This window comes from Schistocerca cancellata, chromosome 4 (assembly GCF_023864275.1).
Source record: "Schistocerca cancellata isolate TAMUIC-IGC-003103 chromosome 4, iqSchCanc2.1, whole genome shotgun sequence".
Lineage (NCBI taxonomy): Eukaryota > Metazoa > Arthropoda > Insecta > Orthoptera > Acrididae > Schistocerca > Schistocerca cancellata.
The window spans coordinates 182452756-182480661 of record NC_064629.1 but is presented as its reverse complement, the minus strand read 5'-3'; the positions used below and the strand labels follow the sequence as shown (position 1 = coordinate 182480661).

The 27906-nt window shown below is 36.3% G+C and overlaps 1 protein-coding gene across 5 annotated transcripts in view; it reads left to right on the top strand.

The window, feature by feature from the left end:
• The window catches only part of LOC126183202 (ankyrin-3-like), an 892753-nt gene that overhangs the window by 581171 nt on the left and 283676 nt on the right, over positions 1 to 27906 (top strand). For 4 of the 5 annotated variants that reach the window (XM_049924971.1, XM_049924970.1, XM_049924972.1 and 1 more), the window contains 2 exons: positions 14588 to 14653; positions 20778 to 20837. In XM_049924971.1, the coding sequence (XP_049780928.1) occupies positions 14588 to 14653; positions 20778 to 20837 (126 nt within the window). The remainder of the gene's footprint in view (positions 1 to 14587; positions 14654 to 20777; positions 20838 to 27906) is intronic. The other variant, XM_049924973.1, reaches the window with a different exon arrangement.

The following is a 27906-nucleotide window of genomic DNA, read 5'->3' as shown; positions in this document are numbered from 1 at the left end:
GAGTTTCCATTGAATACAAAGCAGTAATACTCTGCTACAAACACAAACATAAAAACAATAAATGCACTTTCTATAATTTCTGTATGCTGGTGTTCTTCTAAATTAATTTCTGTTGATACTGAGTACAATGTCTAGTGCATGAAATCTAATGCATGAGTATTTGGTCCAATGTTTGCTGCCACATTAGAAATCCAGTCATTGAATTTAGTGGCCAATAAATCAGTGTGTTATCATTTTTTGACAGCTGTTGCCTGTAAATTCAGTTTCATTCACCTCATTGTTTTTAGTACTTCATATTTGTCACATATAATGATAATGCACCAGTGCAATTCAGCTTTATTCTTGAAGGTTTTTGTTGATATATTTACTCACTCATTTATTTTAATAAAACAAAGCATATTGTTAGTACGTGTCATATTTTTAGAGCATATTTACAAATTATCCTCTATATCTATGTTGCGATACTTCAGTATCGCAAGCACACCTCACACACACATGACCACCAACTCCAGCACTTCGGGCCAGAATGCACCTGTTACATGAGGTGGAAGCAGCAATCTCGAGGAGATGGGAAAAGGAAAGTGATAGCAGTGTGTATGGGTGGAAGGAGAAAGTAGAACTGTCTGGCGTAGTGTGCAGTGACCAGAATGCCAACAGATGCAGTGTCAGGAGATTTTGGGGCAGGGAGGTGGGGAAAACAGAGAGAAAAAGGAAAGGGGCAGGGAAGGATGGGTGATTACGTTGGCAGAGGGTAGCAGACAAGAATGGGGAGGAGGTGATAGGACAGAGGGGGTACCAGCTGTTGGGTGGACGATGTGGGGACAGTATGTTACTGTAAGTTGAGGCCAGGATAATTACATGACAAGAGAATGTGTTATAAGGATAACTCCCACCTGTGCAGTTCAGAAAAACCGATGGTGGATGGAAGATCCAAATGGCTTGGGTCGTGAAGCAGCCATTGGAAACAAGCATGTTATGTTCAGCTCAATGTTGTGCCACAGGGTGACCTACTTTGCTCTTGGTCACAGTTTAGTGGTGGCCTTTCATCCTGGTGGACAGCTGGTTGGTGGCCATAACAATATACAATGCTGCCCAATGAATGCAGCAGAGCTGCTAATGACAAGGCTGCTTTAACAGGTGGCGCCATCCCAGATGGGGTAAGATACTCTGTGACAGGACTGGAATACGAAGTGTTGGATGGGTGGATTGGGCAGGTCTTGCACCTGGGTCTTCGCCATGGATATGATCCGTGTGGCAAGGGGTTGGGATTGGGATTGGCATAGGGGTGGGCTAGTATATTGTGGAGGTTGGGTGAGTGATGGAACACCACTTTAGGAGGGGTGGGAAGGATGTTGGGTAGGATGTTCCCCATATCGGGGCATGGCGATAGGTAATCAAAGGCCTCACAAAGGATGTGGCTCACTTGTTCCAGTCTGAGGTGGTACTGGGTATGAAGGGGGCACTACTTTGTGGATGATTCTTGGGGTTGGTGGGAGAATTGGGGATGTGAGGGGAAACAAACAGCATGGGAGATCTGTTTGCAGCCTAGGTCTGGGGAATAGTGCCTGTCTGTGAAGGCCACGGCAAGACCCTCGGCATACTGGGCAAGGGAGTTCTTGTCATGACAGATCATCATCCCAGGGTGTGCAGGCTGCATGGGAGGGATTTTTTGATTTGAAAGGGATGAAAGCTGTCAAATTGCAGGTACTTTTGGTGGTTGGTGGGTTTTATGTGGACAGAGGTGTGGACGGAGCCATCAGACAGGAGGATATCAACGTCTCTGAAGGTGACACTCTGGGTTGAGGAGGACCAGTGTGAAGTAGATGGAAGAGAAGGTGTTGAAGATGTGAAGGAATGAAGATAAGGTTGGCCCTGAGTCCAGATCATAATGATAGCATCAATGAACCTGAACCAGGCTTGGGGTGTGGGGTATTGGGAGGCTAGGAAGGTCTCCTCTGGATGGCCCATAAAAAGTTTGGCATAGAAGGTTGCCAAGTGGTTGCCCATGGCTGTGCTGCAGATTTGTTTGTATACCTTTCCTTCAAAGCAGAAGTAGTTTTGGGCTGCATGCACCTGAACATAATTCTTCTTTGAAGGGAAGGTATAAAACAAACCTGCAGCACAGTCATGGACACCTACATGGCACCCCCTTCCTAGCCTCCCACAATGCCAAACAACTAGTCTGGTTCAGGTTCATTGATGATATCTTTATGATCTGGACTCAGGGCCAATACACCTTATCTTCATTCCCTCACTAATCTCAACACCTTCTCCCCCATCCACTTCACATTGTCTACCTCAACCCAGCACGCCACCTTCCTAGATGTTGCTCTTCTCCTGTCTGATGGCTCCATCTGCACCTCTGTCCTCATTAAATCCACCAATCATCAACATTATCTGCATTTCAACAGATGTCATACCTTTCATATCAAAAAATCCCTCTTATACAGCCTGAACACTTGGGGATGATGTATCTGCAGTAACAAGAACTCCCTTGCCCAGTATGCTGAGGGTCTCCCCAGGGCCTTCACAGACTGGCACTATGCCCCAGACCTAGTTCACAAACATATCTCCCATGCCATTTCCCCTCACACCCCAAATCACCCCCCCCCCCAACCCCAAAAACCAGCCACAAAGGAGTGCCCGCTTCATCACTCAGTATCACCCAGGACTGGAGCAACTGAAATACATCCTTCACCAGTGCTTTGATTACCTATCATCATGCCCTGAAATGAGGGACATCCTCCCCACTCCACCTCAAGTGGAGTTTCAGCACCCACACAACCTCAACAACATCCTAGTCCATCCCTGTGTTACTCCCAATACCAACCCCTTGCTGTAAGGATCACATCCCTGTGGATGGCTCAGATACAAGACCTGCCAAACCCACCCACCCTGCGTTTCCTGTTCCAGTCCGATCACTGGTTTATCCAGCCCCATCAGGGGTCGGGCCTTCTGTGAAGGCCATTTACCAGCTCTGCTGCAATCATTACACAGTTTCTTATACTGGTATTGTATTACTACCAACCAGCTGTCCACCAGGATGAAAGGCCATTGCCAAACTGTGGCCAAAAGCAAAGTAGACCACGCTGTGGCACAACATGCAGCTGAATATAACATGCTTGATATCAATGGTTGCTTCATTACCCAAGCCATTTGGATCGTTCATACCCCCACCATCTTTTCTGAACTGCACAGATGGGTGTTATCATTACAATACATTCTCTGCTCCTGTAATTATCCTGGCCTCAACCTGTCCTAACATTCTGTCCCCACACTCACCACCCAACAGTTTCCAACCCCTCTGTCCTATCACCTCTTCCCCAGTCTTGTCTCCCACCCTCTTTGTTTGCCACCTTCTACCGATGCATGCACCCATCTTTAGCTACTCCTTTCCTTTTTCGTTCTGTTATCCTCACCTCTCAGCCCCACAACCTTCTGCCACAGTGCCTCTTGGCATTCTAGTCCCTGCACAATCCACCAGATTCTCCCCCCCCCCCCCCCCCCAACCGTACACTGCTATCACTTCCCCTTCTCTACCGTCTCCAGATTGCTGCTTCCATCCCATGTGATAGTTGCATTTTGGCCCAAGGTGCCGAGTCGGCAGTCATGTGCGTGAGATGTGCTTGCTTGTGTGAATGAGTGTGAATGAATGGTGTGTGTTTCATTCTTTCTGACAAAGGCTGTGGCCAAAAGCTTATGTGTAAGTGTCTTTTAATTGCACCTGTCTGCAACTTAACGTGTCATCTCTATGCTAAGTAACAATCTAGCTTTTCTTACATTGTTGATATTTCTATCTGAAGTTTACCTTGTTTAAAATCATGGTGTGTAATCTACACTACAATTTTTCAAGCAACATGGAAGTCCTGGTTCTCCAAAAGCTACACAGCTACTGAATACTGAAGTCAAAATTCATGTGCGAGATCGTCACAATATTGGTGAATCTCGTTTAGAACAATATACATCAATTCCAGAGAATTTATGTGTTGAAATTTGTTTCTTCAGTCTGTGAATGTCAAAAGCTAGCACATATTTACCCGTATTTACTTTCTCTACCCTTCACAGAAGTTCCTCAAAGTCAAACAAATGGCACAAATTTTTCGCTTTTGTGCTACCGCAAGGCAATATTTTAGTGCTTGTATGCCTGTACCTCTTGAATCACCAGATTTTCATCCAGACATAACAGATTTCTGAGCTGACAATGCAATAAACCTCTTGGAATAAGTGTATCATAGCAGTGTTGGCACATAAAGCTTTGGGTTTATTCTCACTGTTGGACATACTTGTAGTATCATGAAGGTGAAAAAAACTGTCAACTGCAAAGTTTCTACTCAAGGGTTGATTGCCTCATGTTGTATTAGAGCATGGTGTGGCCTTTCTGTAAAAATAAAAACAAAATAATAAAAATTTGTTGGTACACTTATCAGGATATAGGCAAATAGAAGGTCATTGGGAAGTATGGCATTCCTGTTTTGATAGATGTATCTACCATTGAAAATTATTATTTTAATTTATGTTGATGCTTGGGAAATGAAATAATTGTGAACTGTTGTGGTAAATTCATCCTCACTGAGTCCTTCTCTGCTTCTGGAATTTCATTCTGTTGCAGCATAACACTGGTTCTTTAGTTCCTGTTGCAATATAATTATATGGTCCCCATCAAATAAATTTGGTATGACGAATAAAATATTTTTGGTCGCCAAAAACACTTATAACTGAAATTGATGTAAGTAATGGGAGGGGTAAGGTAACAACTCAGCATATAATTCAGTAATTGAGAGGTCAATAGGCACATAAACAAGAATGGAAATTAGGTTATCCTTTTGGACAATGTATTTCATCAGAGCTAACTACAATGGTGTGCAAAGCTTGAAGCATAAAAATAACTTTAGTAGGCTGTGTCACAGCCAAGTAATACAGCTCAATGAAACATAGACCATACACAAATAGACCTGGTGAGGTATGGTACAGTAGTACAGTACAGAGGGTAACAGTTAAAGAAATACACAACGTGAAGAAAGAAATGAAATTTTTATTCATAAGACAATAATTATACTGAAGTCACCATGATTTATGTTGGTCCCCTGGACATTAAAAAAAAGGCAGGACATGGATCTTAAAGGCTGTGTGATCACCACAGATGGCAGTGCCTGCTCATACTTCCATACTGGTCACAGGGTTAGTAAGGAGTTCTTTTTGTGGGGCATTCCATTCCTCCTCCATGTGGTTGACTGAAATGACAGTGCATTACATGTTCCCACCTCTTACCATATGAGGGTACATAATGCTCCGAGGAACATTGCTGAACGTGATTGTTTTGGTGGTTAAGGTATTACAGGGTGGGAGGGTATAATGTTACATTGGCATACTGACCTCTGAATCTTTGAACATGATACACTCACTGTGACACAGTACTCCTTCCCCAGGTGTGTCTCTTCAGGGGTGCATTCGGCCTTGACTTAATTTTTATGGATGACAATGCGCAACTGCCTTCGAACTGTACTGGAAGAGGAGCTCTTAGAGCAAGAAGATATTGGAAAAATGACTGACCTGCCCATTCCCCTGATTCAAATTGAAGGATGCATTGGGCAGACATATTGCAGCACATCCACGTGCACCAAAGACCATCTACCAACACCAATGACCATCCACCAATTGTCAACTGCGATGGTGTAGGAATGGCTCACCCTGTCATGAGAACTCCTTAAGAACTGTGTGCACATTGCAGAGCATGTATTTCGATCGCAGAGCATATATTTTCATCTATGGTGATGATATTCCCTTTAAGAACCATGTCCTGACTTTTTTAATGTATGGGGCCCATCATAAGTCACAGTCACTTCAGTGTAATTATTGTCCATGAATAAATGTGTCATTTCTGTCTGCCACATTGCATATTTGTTTAAGTTACTTCCTGTACAATACTGTGTGATCCAAGTTTCATCGAGCTATGTTACTTCGCAGTTGCACATCATGCAACAGTTACTTTTGTCCTTAAGTGTTGCCCACCAGTGTACTACAGAACAAACAAACACACACACAACTACATTATCATATTTATAAATCCTCATAAATCTGAAACAAAAACAGCATACCAAGGTATTTGTTGCTAATGAAGCCTAGAAGTCATGTTGTTTAACATTATGTTGCATTTTTGTAGAACACAGAAATTTAATAACTTAATATGTTTAATGATTAAAACAGTAATAATAGTTAACAGTTGGTGTTAAAATCTCACCTTAAGTAGATGAAACTAGTGAATTCTAGTTTTAATCTGCCAGGTAGTTTCATATCAGCACACATTCCACTGCAGAGCGAAAATTCCATTCTGGATACATCCCACAGGTTGTGGCTAAGCCATGTCCTCGCAGTATCCTTTCTTCCAGAAGTGCCAGTCTTGCAAGGTTCGCAGGAGAACTTCTGTGAAGTTTGGAAAGTAGGAGACAAGGTACTGGCGGAAGTAAAGCTGTGAGGACGGGTTGTGAGTCGTGCTTGGATAGCTCAGATGGTAGAGTACTTGCACGTGAAAGGCAAAGGTCCCGAGTTCCAGTCTCGGTCTGGCACACAGTTTTAATCTACCAGGAAGTTTCACTAATGAATTCTGCTTGTCAAGTTTCACTGAAATGCATAAGATATACACAACATTTGAGGTTTTCTTGCCAGCAAACCAACAGTGTAGGAACACTTGCTTACATGAGTAGATGAGATACAAGGTTTTAAAACACATGATGCAGAAACATAATTTGGTGTTAAATGTCAAAATATGAGGTTATCTCTGAACACCAGTGATATGTCATTTACCTTTAAATGATGTGGTACTAATGTGAAAATAATCTACTCTCCCAAAAGAAATACTTTGATAATATAAATGTACTAAAGAAGTCTAATTCCATTTGAAGGTAGTTTCCTTTGAATTGTTTGAAGTACCTCAAATGTTTTTATACAATTTTATATCCATGTTATGGGAGCTGTTGTCTGCAAATTTTGTTATGTGCCAGCTGATAGTCACAATTTCTCCTTGTATTTTAAGTACAGATACCGTTGTTTAGATTATTGTAGTACTTGTATTCCAAAAGTAACAGTGCAGTTTTATAGATATATAGTGACACCTATGTGATTTTTTTTTCAACACTTCAGTCTTACATTACATGACTTATTATAAGTGAGATTCCACAGAATCCTTACTGCCTGTTTTATAGGACATCCACTTTCTTAATATGCTTAGCTACAGTCCATCCCACACTGCAGTTAGATATGTGAGACAGATCCACTGGTGCAAAATGCATCACAACCATTTGCTCATAATTCAGATTTTGTAACACTGTCTTCAATACATAAACTGATTTTATTAATTTTTGGCATAAAAGGTAAACATGATGTTCCCAGGAGAGATTGTTTTCTTACATTACACCAAGAAACACTGCTGTTCAATCCAATTTTATGTCTCTATATTCTCCAGATATGACATCCCATTGCACTCTTTCAAGTTGGTAGTTCAGATGAAAGTACAGAAGACATGTCTTGCAAATGGTTCAGCTTATGTCATTATTTTCAAGTTAATTACTCATGACAAATAAAGCACTGAGAGAGTTAGGTATAGTTCATACTCATTATGTGCCAGCCAACAACTGTTTTATTATCTTCATAATTGAATACCTTACTCTCATGGAATAAGGATAAATTGTTTATACAGGGTAATTCTCTGATGATGTTACAAACTTTCAGGGATGATGGTGAATGGTAAATGTATCAATTTGAGGTAAGGGACCCTGGTCTATAAACAACCGAGCCAAAAGTTATAAGTGAAAATTGGTCTGATACCTTTGACTATGGACCTCTTCTACTGCAAGCTCTTTGCTTTCCATATTTTCAGAGGAGGTAGTATGGACCAAAAACGAGAAAAAATCGTCTAATAAAAATGGGCTCTAAAATGCATCCCTTAAGAGCTATGAACGAGTGTCCAGTAGAAGAGATGTTTTTCACAGTGCCAAAGACGAACAGTTGCTCATAGCTCTTAAGGTATGTGCTTTAGTGTGTATGTTTACTGGACTTTTTTCTGTGTTTTGGTCCACACTATCTCCTCCCAAAATATGAAAAGTAAAGAGCTTGCAGCCGCGAGGGATTAGCCGAGCGGTCTAAGGCGCTGCAGTCATGGACTGTGCAGCTGGTCCTGGCAGAGGTTTGAGTCCTCCCTCGGGCATGGGTGTGTGTGTTGTCCTTAGGATAATTTAGGTTAAGTAGTGTGTAAGCTTAGGGACTGATGACCTTAGCAGTTAAGTCCCTTAAGATTTCACACACATTTGAACATTTGAACAAAGAGCTTGCAGTAGAAGAGGTATCAGAACGATTTTCTCTTATAACTTTCAGCTCTGTCATTTCTGGACCAGAGTCTCTTCTTCATGGTCCTGAACGTTTCTATCATCATCATAGAACCATTCTGTACATAATATGAAAAACAAGGCCCCAAAACTAATCCTTTGGGGAAAGTGCATGTTAGAATAATTTAACTATGACTGCAAATCTTATCAGTCTTGGCCTCTCTGTCATCAATTTGTGTAACTGGAATCTGACTGGTAGCTGTGGTTGTAACATATTGGTAAACATTCCTCTGATGTCATAAGATTTCAGTTTGTTAACTAATTTTAAATGAACCAGTGTATTGCTCACAAGATCCTGTATATTTTCCCCTGAAAGTTCATTACCAACATTCTTTCAACTTTCATTCCTTATTAAACAGAAAATCATTTACAATGCCTACATGTGTAAAGTATAAGAGGATGGATTTACACACAATTAAACTGTATAGACAATATAGACAAATTTTTATGCTTTGTAACCTGGTGTGCCATATCTATTGTAGGAATGTTGACACATGACAGTATGTACTTACCAGTTATGAACATAAAGACAGAAACATGTAGTACTGGCATGTGATGGAAAGACCGCTACAGATTGACCACATAAAGCAGAGCAATTTCTCACCTCTCTTGGCCATAGATGGGACTATGATCTCCCATACAATAAGTGGTACATGGAACATACCTTCATGTTGGAATAGCCAGGCCTTTGCAGTTACTATGTTCAGTATTTTACCACTATGCCTTTAATGTAAGAAAAATAGTGGTACAAATATTGTATTACCTAACATATGCTGTCAGTGTTATGAGATTTCACCCCAGAATTCTTCTTCAAGTTGTATGTCAACATTGGGACTGAATCGTGGGTTATTTTTCTGTTATATAATATAATTTTTGTTTAATTCTGGTTGTATGTTTCTTTATTAACATTTGACCAGCATGTTGATTAACCCACTTTTTCCATCCAAATCACTGAAGGTACCAGTACAATAGTTCAGTCTTATTCAAACCAGATGTCATCATCACTTTCAAACCTCAAAGGGAAGATAACCATCAAAAATAAATCAAAGTTAGATATAAAGAAAACCTGCATGTATCCTCAGCTACTACTGTCTGGCAGAAAATCAAAAATTAAATGTTCACAAACAACAAGTCTCCAGTTAAATCTACCAAGAGTACATACCTCTAGTAACATTTCTCTAACAACATAATCTAAAATTGTGGTATGTTAAATTATTGATACTACCAACCATTGTAGCACAACATTCAAAACATTTTCATTGCAGTATTCATTAATTTGTGAAACTGGAACTCAGCTCTAATTTTTCTGTATATAGCCACTCCACATTTTCTGTTATTGTTTCTGTATAATATCTAGAAGTATCTGTCCAGTTTCAGTGACTTCCAGCAGTATTCTGATAAGCATAACAAGGCTGTTGGCATTCCACTTGCTCTTTTATTTTCCAGTGTTCATATGATCATTTCATCTTTTTATAATAATTCTTTGTGGAATATACTAAACAAATGTTGTTTCTTATTTATGCTGTTGTTCAACCTTCAGTGTTTTGCACTCCTATAGCTGCTGCTATAACCATGTCCCCTAGAAAGGCCTGTTTAGATAATTGAAAAACGCTGGGATTCAGTGGACACTGCTTTGGACAGATTGTGTACTACTAGCAGGTAGAACTGCTGTTAGCCTCTTTGTGGTGCAAAGGACTAAAGGAAGGTGCATCAATCACATCTGTCAGTTAATAGTACTCTCTTCTAAGTGATTCCCCAAGTTCTGCGTTAATATGTTCCACATAGTACTTCAACCAAGACTTTTTGTGTACCAGTAACTAGCCCCATTTGAAAAACTGATACAAATATTGGAAAATACTTCAACTTATCTGGTTTAACATAGATGTGTTTGCACTATATACTAGATGGTTGTACTTAAACTTTCACTACTTGAGTCAGTGTAGATGGAAAACTATTTAGTACATGGACACCCAATGTTATAGGTTTGATGTTCAGACTGAGCTGCAGGATTTGCATTGTTAGTAGTGTCAGTGCCATGAGTAGCTGTTCGGCACTGGTAATGGTATAGCAACACAGCATTTAAACACAAGCATCAGTGTGAAATACAGTTGAAGACAGTCAACATGGGCCTGGACAATGTGAACAGGGATTTACTCGTAAAGCTGTTTTATCAAAACTACAGCAGTAGTGCTGCTACTGTTTGTATCAACACATTAAAGGAATGTGGAAAGATTCTCTTTTCACGTCAGGGTTGAAGAACATGTTTCAGAAGTCTGAATCGACTGGAGATTCGGAAACTGATCACGAGAGAGGCCAATGGCAGAACTGTGCCACAAAGTACTGAAGAACTTACTGTTGCCACGGCTGAGAATAGTGGATGCAATGTGCGATCTTCAATCAATGCATGAGCTGTGTCGTGACGGCTGAACATTCCGTGGTCCACCATTCAAAACTTGCTGCAAGCAGTTGCGAAATGATATCTCTAGATTGGTCCCAGGCTGTCATGGATACATATGGTCATTACATTGAGCAATGTTTGTAAGCTGGAATGTAAACATGGTATGCAATTAAAAAATATTACCCTCTCATGTGAACAATAAAATGCGTGTCTTTCAATGGTTTATTCAGTATTTCTCTTCTGCAGGTCCTTACAAACGTTTCCACAAAGTTTCATTGCCCTACAGTCACTTGTTTTTCATGGGAACCCTCACAACTTTAATTACCACAGAATGGAACCTCCGTGTTGAAATACCAGCAATGTAAAAATGTTTAATTATAGCCACCATCTTCTAGCATATGTCACACATCCTCTCACAGCTAATTTCCAAGGAGTCTTACATGATTTAAGGAAACTGTGGATAACTGGAATGACCAGGTCTGAATTTGAAACCAGCATTCCCCGGAGAAAGCTCTGTCTTGTTATTTCTGGATTGCCTGTTCATATCATCATGAAAGCATTCTTTATTTGAAGCACTATTAGTGGGTTTTGATCCATGAATGAAACTCTTTGGTACTGCTATCTTTGCTATTTGTACAGAATTTTACATACAATGATAAAAAAATGTTAGTATCCAGATAGAATGCCACAGTAGTATCAGAGTTGCCTAATTTTGAGGAAACATTAACAACAGTCATGATAAATTAAGTCTCGCCACAGTGTTACTGTGCCTGTCAAGAAGAGCACAATAACTGGGGATGCATGAAGTTCTCATGAGTATCCAGCATAATTTTCAGTGAAAAATTCAAGTTCAGTTTTGTTATAGATTACCATCATGCCTGAGCAAAAGAGCATTAAGAGGAGTGGACAGATTCTATCAGCAATTTTGAGTAATACTGCAGCAGTAGTCAGTGGCTTTTATTTCATGTCTGTTTGATAATGCTTTGGTAAATCTGATTTCACAATGACAACACCCTTGGCCATCATATATTACCTCCAGGAGACAACAAACTGGACTGGCTTTCAATACCTACACATACTACATTTGTTTACAAGCTGCCTGCATTATGTTGACTTATATCCACAGTCAACACAAACCTTTATCCTGTGCTGGATAGGAAATGTCTGGAAGAACATCTTGTGTATACCAGTGCATGGTTTCGGGCCAGAGGTACGGATTATGTTCTCTCAGGCTTCCAGCCATGTCAAGTGGTTTAAAACCCACAATCTCTCAGCCAAGTACTCTTCACACATTGTCAAGCAATGATTATCTTTTGATTGCTGCTATAGCTGCAGAAACAAAAAGACTGTCACCACTTGACAATGGCTAATGAGTACTCAGCCAAATGCTCATGGGTTTTAAACCACTTGACATGACCGGAAGTTCAAGAGAATTTTATCAGAACTTCTCATGTGTCAACAGACTATTACTGCAATGTCAGTCTCCTTGATATGAAAGGTTAGTGCTGACAGCTGAGGTCAAGCTTGCTTCAAGGTATGGCAGCTTTATACCCTAGATATATGGGACCGGTGAAATGCATGCATTACCAACTACTTTGTCCATTTGAATTAATGTTGTAGTGATTGTAACAGTAATACATAACTTCTCAATAAGTGTGATTTCTTTTCATTTACGTACTCTCATGTATGGTTAAATTTGTTATTTAGCAAGTGCAGAATTAGTTACAGATTTTTCAATGCTTACCAATATTTTTTAACTAAAAAACTTTTGTCAGTATTTTATTAAATGAAATTCGTAGACCTAGATGAACACTGATAATTGGGTATTGGAAAAATGCTGATATAGGCATAACTATATACATTATTGCAAGGGAAGAAATTAGTTAGCTCATATTGAAAATTTTGTGTAGTGATGAAACCAAAATGACAAAGTTGAAAGAGAAAATTTCTTTGAAAAGTGTGGTTAAAAGATTTGCATGTATACTAGGTAGCTCCTCAGTTTCTTTCTTTTTCCTTTACCTTCTCCCATTTTCATCAGCATTCTCAAATTCACAAGCTAGTGATAATTTTCCTGAAATCTTAAGTTGCAGCTATCAGTAATTACTTTTCTCATGAAACTCAGTACAAAGTGTGATCCTATACTAAAAAAATTATAAACCATATCCATGATAACCTCTAGTGCTTCTTGCAAAGCTACAGAACTACACTAATGGAAATTTTCTGACTGCTTTATGACCAAAAATATAATACAGTGGGTCCCAAAGCCAAATCTGAGCAATTTTTGACACAAAATATCACAGGAAATGGAAATGATTGAAATATAGACATATGCAAATAGAAGAGCTGATGGGACATTTTAAATGACCTGTTAGCTCTGTAAACATGAAAGTGACTACCTAACTGAATTCAACTTAAATTCATACATTAGGACAGTAGTGATGTAATTTACGTTTGAGTGAATAGCTATGACTGAGGAAACTGTGTGTTGCATCACTTCTCTGAATTCGTGTAATCCATGTCACATCATGCGCAGATTAGAGCTTTTAATGATTCTTTCACTGTACAATGCAAATAATAATATCAGTGGGTCTACCAAATTTATTCTACCTACTATGTTACTCTGTGTCCACACAGATTTCAATAAAACAGAGCCAAAATTTGTTCATGTTCAAACTAGTGGGTGGTACACAACTTGAATATTGTACAGTGTTATTTATTGTGTTATAACTTTGCTATTGATAACTTTTTCATTGATATTTAACACGAATGTTCACATAATTGTTGTGTTTCAGTTTCCTAAGTCATAAAATTTTATTTTTCTCACATACTCTGAGACAGACTTTGAGTATGCATTTCTTATCACATACTACTATTAGCTGTAGAACATAGCAACATGACTTTTGTACACTAAAACAACCAAATTTTCTCCATCATGATGGACAGATATTGAAATAGATACCAAATATTTATTTTCTACCACATCATTATGCCTGGTAGAAAACAAATTATTAAATGGTCAATAAAGTATAAATTTGAATCATAACTACTTTTTATAGCTTCTAAAGCTCATCACACAGTCTCACCTTGTAGGACATCCCATTCTTTATATGGTAATTCATATCCTGAACAAATTAATGCTTTATTTAAGCAAATAATACAGTAACTGACCCTATATTGCTGAGTTATTACAATCAATCACTTCCTTTTTGCCTTTGTACTCTACCCCATATGAATATAGCAAGTTTCCTTATCTGTGTATGCACAGGTAATGTTTTTGGTGTCATCTCCATATTACATGAATATCAATGATTAGTGTTTCTTATGAGTTTTCCATTTCCTTTGTACTAAAACAGTGTGTTATCCATAACATTTAGTTAAATTATAATGAGTGATTTCCAGCTGTTTGAGAATTGTTACTAATATTAAAACAACAATTGTATTTTAAAATAAAGTTTTTGACATTATCATAATTTTTATTCTGTTAATTCTTGTTTTTATATGGTGTAAATAACTTTTGATTATTTTAAATGCTAAGTTCATCTCAGTACACATTTTCGTGAATATTTTATTTTTATTTATTTATTTATTTTTTTAATTCTCTAGGAGCTGTTATTATGCAATGACTACAATAACTACCTTCATGTGTGTTCACTTCCTTGTAGTGGCAGTTCAAAAGCCTCTAATGTAATTCACCTAATCCACTAATGTTATGTGCAGAATATTTTACCAACATTTGAAATTTAGTAGACTTGTGCTTGGAACAAGTGCCACTAATGCTACTGAGTCTCATAACTTGCACACATTTTTTCAGAAATCCTGTCACCAAAAGTTTCGAAAACCCCGCCCCCAAGTCCAGCTGAGTTCAAGGAGCAAACAGGTGAGTTTTGCAATCTGAGACGTAATATGCATCCAATCAGTTGAAGTTTAAGTGGAAGAAGATATAAGAAATATTGTTGACTCTTGAAACTGCTCAAGTGAAGATTTGTCCTCACTGAACACCTACACTATATGCATTGTTTCTCACTCAATGCTGGTGGTTCATTTCACTTATGTTATAGGTTCATCTTAGTGCAAAACATCTTAATATTTCTTTAGGGTAAGTGGTGAAACTCGGAACATAAAAATTTGTTATGAGTTGTTAATAATTTTTGGGTTTGGACTTCAAATCCTTGCTCCAACAAAATCCCAGAAAACATTTTGAATCTGTAAAATGCTTTATTGATACTTAATCAGCTGTAAATGAGTTAAGGAAAGAAGCATTGATTTTACCATGAACATATATTAAGAAAGTCCTTGTTGATGTGGAACACATCTAGAATAAAATAAAATGAAAATTGGTTGTGTTTTACATGAATAAACATGAGTAAGGAGACATATGAAATAAGAAGATGAAATAATAGTGTTTGAATTATATAGCTAGCTGTGTTCCTAGAGCTATACATTCAACTTAAACTCAGTACCATGGTTTCAAAACCTCTCTAGATCATCTGATTAAAAAGACTGTTTAATGATATTATAACTTGTTTTCCCATTTTTTAACACAATAAAAGGACAAAGAAAGGAGTGACTACATGAGCATTAAGGATAAGTATTCACTCTGTGTCTTACAAAAAGAATGAAGACAGTATGGCAATTTTTATTGCTTGTAATTGGAAAGAGACAACTTCCAAACGTGTTCCACTACAAACCCACTTCAGTTATTGTATGATTGCAAAGATATATTAATTATATAAATATCAGTGCTGAAAAAGAGCTGAAGTCACTAAAATGTTATAAAGTCCATGGAATCCCTATCAAGTCCCCTACTGAATTTGTAACTGCGCCAGTTGATTTGAAGAGTAGGGGGAAACTCATCTTAAGAAGAGGTGTAACACAGATGCATAAAACTACCACTCAATAGCCACAATATGAAACCAGAACATGATGGAAGTTTAAACATAATGACCTGCCTTAATGAAATGGTCTGCCCTGTGACTTCCAGTATGGTTGTCTAATGTTTGTAGATTCATTTCACACACAATATCTTAAAAGCTACTGTCAAGATAAAAAGTGATTTTTGGCTTTTCATACGCATGCAATTAAGTTTGTGTGTGCCCAATAAAAGTGGGATGGACTCACTACTGTACATTAACATTCTTGAGAATCAGAATGGAGTCTTCTAGCTTACAATCAAACACAGTGACTGCCTAGCCATGAAGACAGACAATGTTGTAACAACTACCATCATTTCAGACATGCTGCTGTATCAATGCATAAAATAATTTATTCATTACAGTAGTGATGTTTCTGCACTATATGACTATCCATATAGAAAGTAAAGTTTCAGCACTCACATCAGGATGGCTGTTGTATAAAAATTATTAAAGCTCATTTTGTGCCTCCTTTGTGTTTTCGGCGTCTCTATAAGCAGCAAATAGTATATGAATATTAGCACTTTCAGTTGCTTAAATACCCCAGATCCCCAGCAGATACATGTTGTCTGCTCTGTGTGATACCATTGATAACATGGTGCACCAACTGTAAGCTGGACTTATGTTTAGCTGAAAGTATCATTTTATCACAGAAAATAATTTGAAATGAAGTATCTATTCCTTTACATTACATGTGTAAGTGCAGTATCAATGATAAAACAGCCAAGAAATTTTGAAGATGAAAATTTTGATGCAATGTGTTACCATTAGGTTATAGAAGTGTTATTATATTTACTAAAGGAATACCTACAGAAAAAGGACAGAAGTAAGACTAAAACTTTTTGTATGACTGTGGCTCCATACAAATGTATAATCATTATTCATAAACTTGTTACTCATATTTGAACCAACTATTTTTACTACTTCATGCAGAAGAAAATCTTGACTAAACTATCATTGTCTGCAGTGTTCATAAAATGGAAATAATCCTATGCAAAAAGCGTACAGAGTTGAATAACAACCAAAACAAAAATAATTTCACACATTGTGTAAAGTAGTGTTGTACAAAGTAACCAAGAAGACACAATAGAGCTACTCATCACTTCTTTTAAATTCAGCTATTGATGCTATCTCTAAATGAACCAATTTATTATTACAAGCAGACTCAGAAGACATTAGCAATGTTTTTCAAGTATGGTCTTTCATTATATGATACTGGAAACTTAAATTTTCACTTGCTTAAAGGTCTGTAATGAGGACACTGCTACATCAGTTGCTAACAGTTATATGTGAATGATTTAATTAATTATTGCCCTTTCCGTATGAAATTATTAACTGTTCATGTAACACACTTCAAGATAATAACTTAATATTCTATGAACAAAACTGGCATGATAATAACTTTTATATACAAGCTGAAGAGCACAGTATAAGTCAGTTTTATTGGAATTTAATTATTCAAATCTGAGAGGACAGAGGATAAATTAATTTTTAAAAAATCAGTCTCATTGTTATACAACATGGGTTGAAGTGCATGTATCATAAGATGCAATGGCATTGTGACTATGTACAATGGTAGTGCATTCTCTTCTGTCATCGACTGATTTTAAGAACAAGTGATTATTAAGAACTTTTCAGAAAATAGGGCTCCAAATTTCAAGATGATGAACAAGCATTGAGGTTGCCGAAGGAGTTCTCCAGTCGTATGACTGCCATCATACGACATACCTTTTGAAACGATTGAGATAGCACAAATGTCTTCAAAAGAAGATGCCTAATATTATGGATTATGAGTGATATGGGAAAATGTATAGATCATCTCATAAAGTTTTCAATTAATATGCCCAACAGCGATGGTATACACAAGTTTCCTCATTGTGCAGCAACATTTCCATAGTGATCATTGTTTATAAGGTCTGGTATCATCTTCTTCCAACAAAATGCTAAAGTCATCTTCAAGAGTAGAGTTTGTGGCAGTGGTATGTTAATACGAAGAAAGTGGAACAGTTAGAGGTTTAGTACACCCTGCGGTCATTGCTTTGGGAAACTGGCCATTAAGGAGACACATCTTCGATGATCAGTGTTCTAGGACAGCAGGATACAACAGAAATTGTAACTCCACAGTGTGTATTCATTTTAATTCCATATTCATTTCCTTCTTAGTGAAAGGCTGTGGGTTAAACTACTTCTCGAACTGAAATATCATACCATAGACTATAATGGTCAAACATAATTCTCAGAAGCAAATACTGGCATCGCTGGATAACTTTAGAAAACCACATCATACCCTTTCAGAACCAAGTTAGGAAATGTTAGGAAAAATAAAATATGTATACATACGTGTATGTAAGAAGCTGAAATTTTCAAGAGAATGGGAAATTATAAAATATTGAGTATTCAGGCAACATGACTATTAGTTTTATGAAATAACTCAAAACATAAAATGTTTGAAAGTGTAGTTGTGGAAATGTATGCAAGACACAGGAACATTTTGTATGAACCACATCATAAAACATCATTAATGATGCAAACCACAAGAAATGACGTGACACTTTTGCAAATATTATAAGCTGGAAGTTTTAGGAATCAGAAGGCAATTAATTCTTTCTGCAGTAATTTGTGAAGTAAATGCTACACAATAAATAATTCTGAGAAAGTACATTCTTGAAATGTGAAAAGGACAATGTATAGCATGTGAAACAGATTTCACAAATTCAGTTTGAGATGGCTTACTATCAATGACAGAAAAATGTTTAAAACCAATAGAGAAACTGATTATTATTTGCAGTACTTTGGACAGATATCAGGTAGAATTAGGAATTATGAAGACACTAAGCAAAGCTAGAAAGCAAGGTTTAGGAATTACAAAGACACTAACGAAAGAAGTCTAATATTAACATGCAGTTACAGAAAGGCTGTGTGAGAGCAACCAATATGTTTGCACTCTATACATATCTTTGAAGAAAGGAATAAATGTCTGTAATCTTGAGAGAAAGGTAATCTAGTACAGAGACAAATAAGAAGTAACGGGATTTATATACAGCAGGTAAATATAATGAAAGTGTAAAATAATGATGTGAAGTACTTATTCAGAAGCTATTACAAATTCAGACATCTAATTTACAGATTGTCTGTTGGAAAAGCATTGAGAAATTATTTCGGATAAGGACAAAGTGTAAAGAAACTTTACATTACTAAATTTTTTTACAGTGTCACTCTGCTGTAATTAATTTGTGTACAGCTGATCAGTTCAGAATTAAAGATTGTTTAACAAAGAATTTGAGTTGGATATAAACAAAGAAAGATATAATTGGGAAAGGTGCTGTGCAAGACATGAAGAAGATGACTACCAACCAAAACTATGAATATATAAGGGGCGATTACATTACATTGTTTTCTATGTGTAGTTAATGGAACAGGTTCAACAATAATACACAGAGTGAAGTCGACAAGATAAGTCAATATTGAAGATACAAACACAAGGTCAACATGGAGGAAAGCAGTTTGCATAACCACAAGGTCAACACAGACGAAAACGACTTCAGAGCGCAACATTATACAAAAATAAATAATGAAAAGAAGAGGCTGGAAGATCTGGAACATGATGCTCCATAATGATATTAAATATTAACTGAAGAAACTAACTGAAGACATTTTAGATCAAGTATATAAAGAACAAGCTCAAAAGAGTCTTTCTTAAGGAGTACGATCAAGAGGAATAGTACAGCGGGCATTGAGGCTCACAGAATCCTTGGAACTGTTCAACAGACACATCATGGGAGTTAAAATTATAATATGAAACAAAGACTGAAATATGTGTTATAGGTGTAGAAGACATTAGTAAAAAAAGAAGCACTTATGAAATATGTTTGAAAATATTATGTAAGTATTTCCTTTTTGTAATTTTCTGCATATTCTATAAAGCACCAGTGGAGAATTCAGTTATTGTTTTCAAAGATTTTGATTGTTGTAAGCATTCATAGATGTAGAAGGTGATATATATATAATAAAAAATATGTGAGCTACCATGTAGCTTAGCTGCTACACGGAGGTAATATTTACACGGAGCCTAATTGATACGTTGATATGAAGCAAGTGTTCTGATTTCAGTAAGTGCATTCCAGTAGGACACTAAAAGCAAAGAAGAATAAATATGACAAAAGAAAGAAGTCACAGAAAATATGATGTACTGCTTCAGTTTAGTTGAATGTCCAACGACAGCACATAATTCAAAACATATTAAGCAGTATAAGCTCTTTCAATCTTCAGAGTATTAATAAAAAATGATTTGAAGTAAATATGAATTTGTCTTAAGTTAATTATGTGCTTCCAAAATCTTTTGCAAACTAACATCAAAAAATTTATGCATGATTGATCCTTATTAATGTGCTAGTTACAAATATTTATTTAATTTATTCCTGTGTACATCCACAAAATGATGTAGCCTTACAGTTAAAAATTGATCCTTGAGAACTGTTTGCTAACAGATGTGTGGATAAATTGGAATGTCAGTGGCATTTATACAGTTTAAAAAGGAAAAGCTCTTCAGGAATCATTAACAGATGCCAAAGTTAGCAGATTCCCATGAACAAGAACTCCATAGAGAACAAAATATTATAGTTAATGCAAAAGACACCTACTCAAAACATATATCAAAAGATATATGTTTTTTTTCTAATTTGAGAATACACCAAATATATGATAACATGGGATTATCAGTCCTGTTGTAATTTTAGTAGCTGCAACCTCATTGAAGTTCATAAGCAGCTCTTTCATTCACTCAACACTCACTCACTTAAAGGGCATTTCTCTTTAGGGTAAGGCTGTAAGGTATTTTACTAAAAGTGGTAGATTTTGAACAAGAAGAAATTGCAAACTGAGAAGATGGTTTTGTATTATATTATGTGCATCAATAAATAAGAAAAAGTGACATGGATGAAGGTATTAGTGCTTCTGCCAATAAATCCAGTGATAGTTTTCCCCTAAACAAACTGCTGAAGAGTGCATAAAACATAATCTTCAGACTTTTCATAACTTTCATATTGGTTCCAACATTAAAATTTTATAACTAATGTGTGTGTGTGTTTCCAGGAACAGCGATATGGCAGGAAGGTCCACTGTTAACAGCTGAACACCAGCCTCCTGCACAAGGTAGGATGATGCACAAGTAGTTCCTGCTTTTTAGTTTCTTGTAGTTTTCAGTATTTTTCCTAAATTTTCATAGCCATTTAGACTGTTTATATTTCGGTAATATTGTAGTGTGGAGGAGAGTCTCTAAAACATGTCTCTTCAGGAGCCAGCATCACTATAACATATATAAATAGTACCACAGCATGTTACCATTCAGAGAAAAATGTGTGAAATTTGTGGAATGCTAGAGGAGATGAAGTGTGTGGATTGAGTGAGTTTGCACAACACTGAAACACTAAATTCACACTCTAGGTGTTTTATGCTGTACTTTCTGCACAACATTTTGTTTCATTGAAATTTCAAAACAAATAAAATCATCTATAACCTGATGAGTACCCACTATGAAGTTATCATCTACCTAATTTTAAAGTAACTATCACATGTGTCACTATGAACCTTGATGGAGCTGACACTAGCAATTGGCTTTCAGATAGTGGGTTTCATCACTGTTTTCTGTTTTTTTTCTTTTTTTTTCATACAAATATTTTGTATCATCTGTTCAAAAAGTTTATCAATTACTCAGTTATTACAGAAAATCCATTATTTGTAAGTAAATAAGTATTAATAAATATACTGTCTATCATTTCATGACAATATAAACAAACAGAGGAAATAAACTCATTGATTCATAAACCTACAATACATATTAGAGTGACTAGTGGACAGAAAAGTTATCAGAATGATACACAATGGAGTTCAACACTTATGGCACTGTCTTGTATATAAACATAGAAAATGTAAGCCTTACAGAGTTTCTACAGAATAAAGACAGATCTCAATTATCTGTGAATACATGGAGCATGAACAGTCATATCTTATTTGACGTCATTGTTAATATCTTTATTATACATAGTGAAAGACATTGTATGGTTCAGTCTTCTACTTTTCCATGTTTTATCCAGTATAGAGGACTCAAATGCTAACTGTTCATCTTACATTGCACACTTTAGTCTGTAACCACTGTCATTGCTTTTGGAAGCACGTATCCTTCCTCTATAAGTCTCTGAAGATACATTTGCAGCTAACTATCAATGTCTATCACAATTATTATTTTTTGTTTAAGTGCCTCTCTGTGCCTATCTCTGATTAATGGCTGGGCTTCACTACTGAATGGCTTTGTAAAATACAGGGTGGTTATAATCGAACTTTTGCTACTTGAGCCAGTATAGATGAAAAACTATTTATCATATGGGTACCCAACTTTGTAGGAATAATGTTCAGACTGCTGGATTTGCATTGCTAGTAGGGGTAATGCCATCGCTTGCCATTAGATGCCAGTACTGGTACTGTGATATATGATTGAAATACAAGCATCATGTGCAATACAGCTGCAGATAGTCAACTTGAGTCTGGAAAAGTTGAGCAGGACTTCATTCGCAAAGCTGTTTTATCAACAACAGCAACAATGCTGCTGCAAGAATCAACATGTTAAAGGGATATGGAGAGGTCCTCTTCCTGTACCAGAGTTCAAGAACATGATTCGGAAGTTCAAATTAATTGATGGTTTGGATCTGATTGAGAGAGGCCAGCAGTGAATTGACCATAAACTGTTCCAAGAAGTTACTCTTGGCATAGCTGAAAATACTGGACACAATGTGTGATCTCTGAGCAGTACAAGTGTTGTGTCGTGACATTCCATGGTCCACCATTCAAAAAATGCTACAAACAATTGTGACATGATATCTCTGGTGTGCTTCTAACTGTCATGGATGCAGATAGTCATCACATTGAGCAATGTTTGTAAGCTGGAAGGTAAACATGAATGCAATTAACAAATATTACATCTCATGTGGAAATTAAAATATGTTTCTTTCAAAGCTTTATACATTGTTTCTCTTCCACATATTCTTACAAATGTTTCCACTGATCTGCATTGTGCTATGATCACTTGTTTTTCATGGGGACCCTCTAAATAGCAAAAGTTTAATTAAAACAACCATGTATATACTGTAAAAATGGTTCATATTGCTGCATCATCTTTGTTGCATTTTCTTCTTCTGGGTCACATCACATTTGTGCTACAGTAGCAGTATATATTAGTGCAGTTACAAGGCTTAAACTGTAATTGTTGTGGGGCACACTTTTCTTCAGATACTGTTCACTTGGGTTATTTAACATATGATATTCAAAAATATAGTAAAATTTGTGGAAAATGATAGTATGGAGTGCATTGTAGAACATAGTTAAAATGCAACTCTCAACATTAAAATATGATCAGACAAATTAATGCTGAAAGACATGACAAATACTACTTTTTTTGGCATCTTTACCCTCAAGAATGAGACTGATCATGACACTAATTTTGTATGTCAGCTCATTTTCCAACAAGCGAAACTGTATCTACCTCATGATCCAATAGCATTCATTGCATTTAAACCTAATTTGCTTAAAATTATGACCAAATAATTATCTAAATTGTGATGAGTCTGTAGAAAATTATCTGAGCTAAAGTAACACAGGCACAATTAATCACCATCTGAACCGATAAAAATTAAATTCTCAGTTTTAAAGACAAACTTATTTTTAAAATAACATGATGCACAATAGTTACTAAGCATATGAGAGACTGGCTACAATTAAAGCGAAACAAATAAAATATATTTATAGCGAAGACAATCCTGAACTATGACCCCAAAGAGAGTAGAGACATACATTGACCAAGGAAACAATGGACATGAAATTTGTGGAGACGGAACATGCAGATGCTTAATCACTATATGTAAGAAGATGACAAAAACAGCAGTTGAATCAAATGTGATGAATATCGAACATAAGGTGAAATACAACAAATTTCTCAACTGAAATAACAAGTCAATAATTTATGTGTTATTAAGGTACCCTCAGCTTAAATATGCAGAATTATTGTGGCCATTTGTGACAGTGTATAGTAAGTAGTTTGAGCCTTTGTAAATTAGCAGTAATTTCATGGTGGAGGAGGGTGCAAATATGCACTGTCATTTATTGGTGATATTTCAATTATTTTCATTTGTAGTTGATGCTTTGCACCTGAGTCATGAGGCATAATGGCTAGATCTTGTTGTAATCAGTAATCCATACAGAGACCAATTATGATAGGAGCTCCTTCGATCACGTACACCATTGTTTATGACACTAGCTTTAATTTTAAACTAGGTCCTCTCACATGCAGTACAATGATGTTCTATATTATTTCTGTTTATTTACCATCAGTTGGGTGATTTAATGTGTGTATGTAGATGCCAAACAATTTTTGGTTTGGAGGATATGCAAACATCTTCCAGAAACAAGAAAGTGTGCAAGCTGTGAATGTGAATATTCCAGTAACAAAGTATGGTAATTCTCTCGCTTGGTTTCGCGGTCTTTGATTAGGAATTTTGTGAATCAGGGGATCTGGAATGCATTTTGAGATTGTTTGTTCCAGTGTGTGCAACTGTTAGTCAAACTTACAGAAGGGAAAAATATTTATTCTGTTATTTTTTGCCAATTTCAGTGTTATCATTTGCTAGTGTTGGTGTTATTTTTTGACAATTTTGTCATTATTTTTTGGGAGCTGATTTTTCAAGTATCACGTTCCTTTCTCTGTCTTGTTCCGCCATTATACAGTGTAACATTAAAAATTATAATATGCCTATCAGTTATATTATAGTTCATTGACATCACTCACTACATTTATTTATATTATATTCATTGACATTATATGCCTCAATTATTCTACATCAAAGAAAAAGAAAAAAATATGTTGAACCCAACAAATCTAATCAAGTAACTATGCAACAGTGTTTCTCAAAATATCAAATTTCTCTTCCAAGACATCACATCAGTAATTGCCAACATTTTACATATTTGAACACAACAGATAATTTGCTTTCTGCACAACTGGAGGCATTTGATAATTCCACATTTCATGCAAAGTTGCTTTTCCACTAAATTTTGAAGGGATTTGTATTCTGTTAGAATATATACACTACTAAGACCTGCTATTCCACAGTATACATGACACTCCGTTTGCCATGTCAGCATTAATAGAGGTCATCATTATCACCTTACATTTGAAAGAAGAATCTAAGCCTGCAGTCCATCATATTTCAATTTTTCCTTCACTTTTCCTTGAAGAGGTTGTCTCTCACATTAAAAAAAAAAAAAAAAAAAAAACTTAGTGGTTTTATCACCAAAGATTCATTTTCCCACAATAGTGAAGCCATCTTCAAACACTGATCTGTAGCTTAGCTGAGGTCTATGTTAGACTGAAAGGTGATGATTAGTTTGTGATTCACTAAAAAGCAAAAAAAAATGGTTCAAATGGCTCTGAGCACTATGGGACTTAACTTCTGAGGTCATCAGTCACCTAGAACTTAGAACTACTTACACCTAACTAACCTAAGGACATCACACACATCCATGCCCGAGGCAGGATTTGAACCTGCGACCATAGCGGTCACGCGGTTCCAGAGTGTAGCACCTAGAACCGCTCAGCCACCCTGGCCGGCCACTAAAAAGCAATCATACTACTTATTTAGCACTATTTAACAATTTTAGTGCCATGTTTGTAATATAAAATTGGGAAGAATGCCACACCTGTAATTTTACGGGCCTATTATGGACATGGTACTCAAAGAGTTTAATTCTTCAGTCAGTCATAAATGATGACAGTGATTTTTGTGTGACTTCAAGTATCCTTTGCTGTGCTCAGTTGACAGAAGCAAACGGAGCAGATTCCATGTTGACTTCCACATTTGTAAACGTAAGTGCCATTTTTCATGTTTTATTTTGTAATTATACTTGCATATGTTATATGGAAATATACAGTTCAGTTCATGCACAGCATTAAATATCTCATCAAATTGAGCCTTTTTTAATATGAATTGTTTTTCGAAAGTGCCAGGAAACATTACATTAGTGAAATAAATTCAATAAATCGTTGTTGTAAAATGCCAATGTGAATTATTTCCAGAAGAATCAAAAGACTGGTAGAAGCCATGTTTATAGATAAATGTGGGAATATGTGAAGCAGTAGTGATCCTACAACTTATCTTAGGAAATAGATTTAAAAAATGCAAACCTACAGCTAAAGCATTTGTAGATTCACAGAAAGCTTTTGACAATATTGACTGGAATACCTCTCCGAAATTCTAAATGTTGGAGGAATAAAATATAGGGACCAAAAAGTTGTACAGGTACCAGACTGCGACCATAGAGTCATCGGGCATGAAAGAGAAGAAGTAACATTGAATGGAGTGACCCAAAGTTGTAGTGTGTTCTCCATGTTATTCAGTCTGTACAATGAGCAGCTAACAAAGGAAACCAATGAGAAATTTGGAAAGGGAATTAATGTACAGGCAGAAGAAACAGAAGCTTTAAGATCTGCAATTGACATGATAATTCTGTCAGAGATGACCGAGGACTTAGAAGATCTGTTGAATGGAATGGATAGTGTCTTGAGAAACAAAATATGACATAAAAATCAGCAAAAAATAAAAGGGTAGTGGGGGGGGGGGGTAGCCAAATCAAATCACATGATGCTGAGGGAATTATGTTGGGCAAGGTTTACTATTTGAGTAATACAATAACTGAAGGTGGCAGAAGTAGAGAGGATATAAAGTGCAGACTTGCAATGGCAAGAAAAGCTTATCTGAAAATGAGAAAATTGTTAACATAGAATATAAATTTAAATGTTAGGAAGCCTTTCCTGAACATATTTGTCTGGAGTGTAGTTTTATATGGAAATGAGTCAGGTGATATAAAAACGGTGCAGGCAAGAAGAGAATGGAAACTCTTGAAATGTAATGTTACAGAGGAATGCTGAAGATAGGATGAGTACATTGAATAACTAATGAAGAGTTTAATCTAACCCCTCCTTCCTAATTCCATCTTTTGTCCACATTAAAGTCTTTTATGAAGATCTGAGAAGAGTGAAGATTATAATAAATTTTCTAGTTTACATAGCTTTTCATGTAGAGTTGGCTCCAGTTCTTGTCTAGGGGTCTGATTCTTGAAGCTGAAAATGTCACATTTTAGGTCCTCATGGTTGGATTGATCTAAATTAATTTGAAGGTTGTTGTTGAAGAATTTTTGTTTTTACATAATTATATTTCCTCACATTTTAGTATATCATACAGTAATTTCACTTTAAGAAAGCCGAAATTACATTGTTCTCATAAAACACAAAAATATGTCCAATCACATCAGAGGCATGCTTACGACTCTCACGCTCTGTGGAAGTAACTATATTCCAAAGGGTCTACAATTTTGCTTAACAAATGAATTTCTACTAGTTTCTGTTACATTATTAATTTCGGTTTCTATTTCATGTTTGTAATTCCAAATGTTTCTAAAAAAATAATTTTAACTGTACATACAGAACTAGTACTTATTGATTATAACATCAGGACTAAAACATTTTATAAAGTAAATCATTTTCATCAAATTTAGCTTGAAATATAACATACTGTGTATAAAATTATATGAAAGTTTTCAGAAAAGAAACTGAAATAATACTGTCATGTTCAAAATTCGAAAAATAATAATGGTATCAACAACTACTGTTGACGAAAAGTAATGCTAGAGGAGGATATCCCATTATAAGAGGTAGTGAATAGAATTGGGGAAAACAGAAATTTACGATACAGCTTAACTAAAACAGGAAACACACTTGAGGCTTCAAGGAATGCTTAATTTCATAATGGAGGGAAGTGTGGAGGAAAAAACCATAGTGGGAGACCAAGTCTTCAGTACAGTAAGCAGTTTCAAATGGATATAGCATGCAGAACTATAGTTCAGTTTCAATTTATTTGTGGCCCTCTGACATTTCACCTTAAAAACGGTATTCACAGATATCTTATGAAAGCTTATTAGTGGTGTCATGCTAAACTATAACAAAGGTTCCAAAATGAAGAAGTTTTACTACTGTGCAGTTATTCTGCAAGCATTCTAATAACTCATGACAAGTATTACTAGGTAACCAAGAGTATTCACAAATAAATTTGATGAATAAGGACTTGCAGATTACTGGTACGAGATAAGCAGTTGGAACTGAACATGTCCATCAAAAACC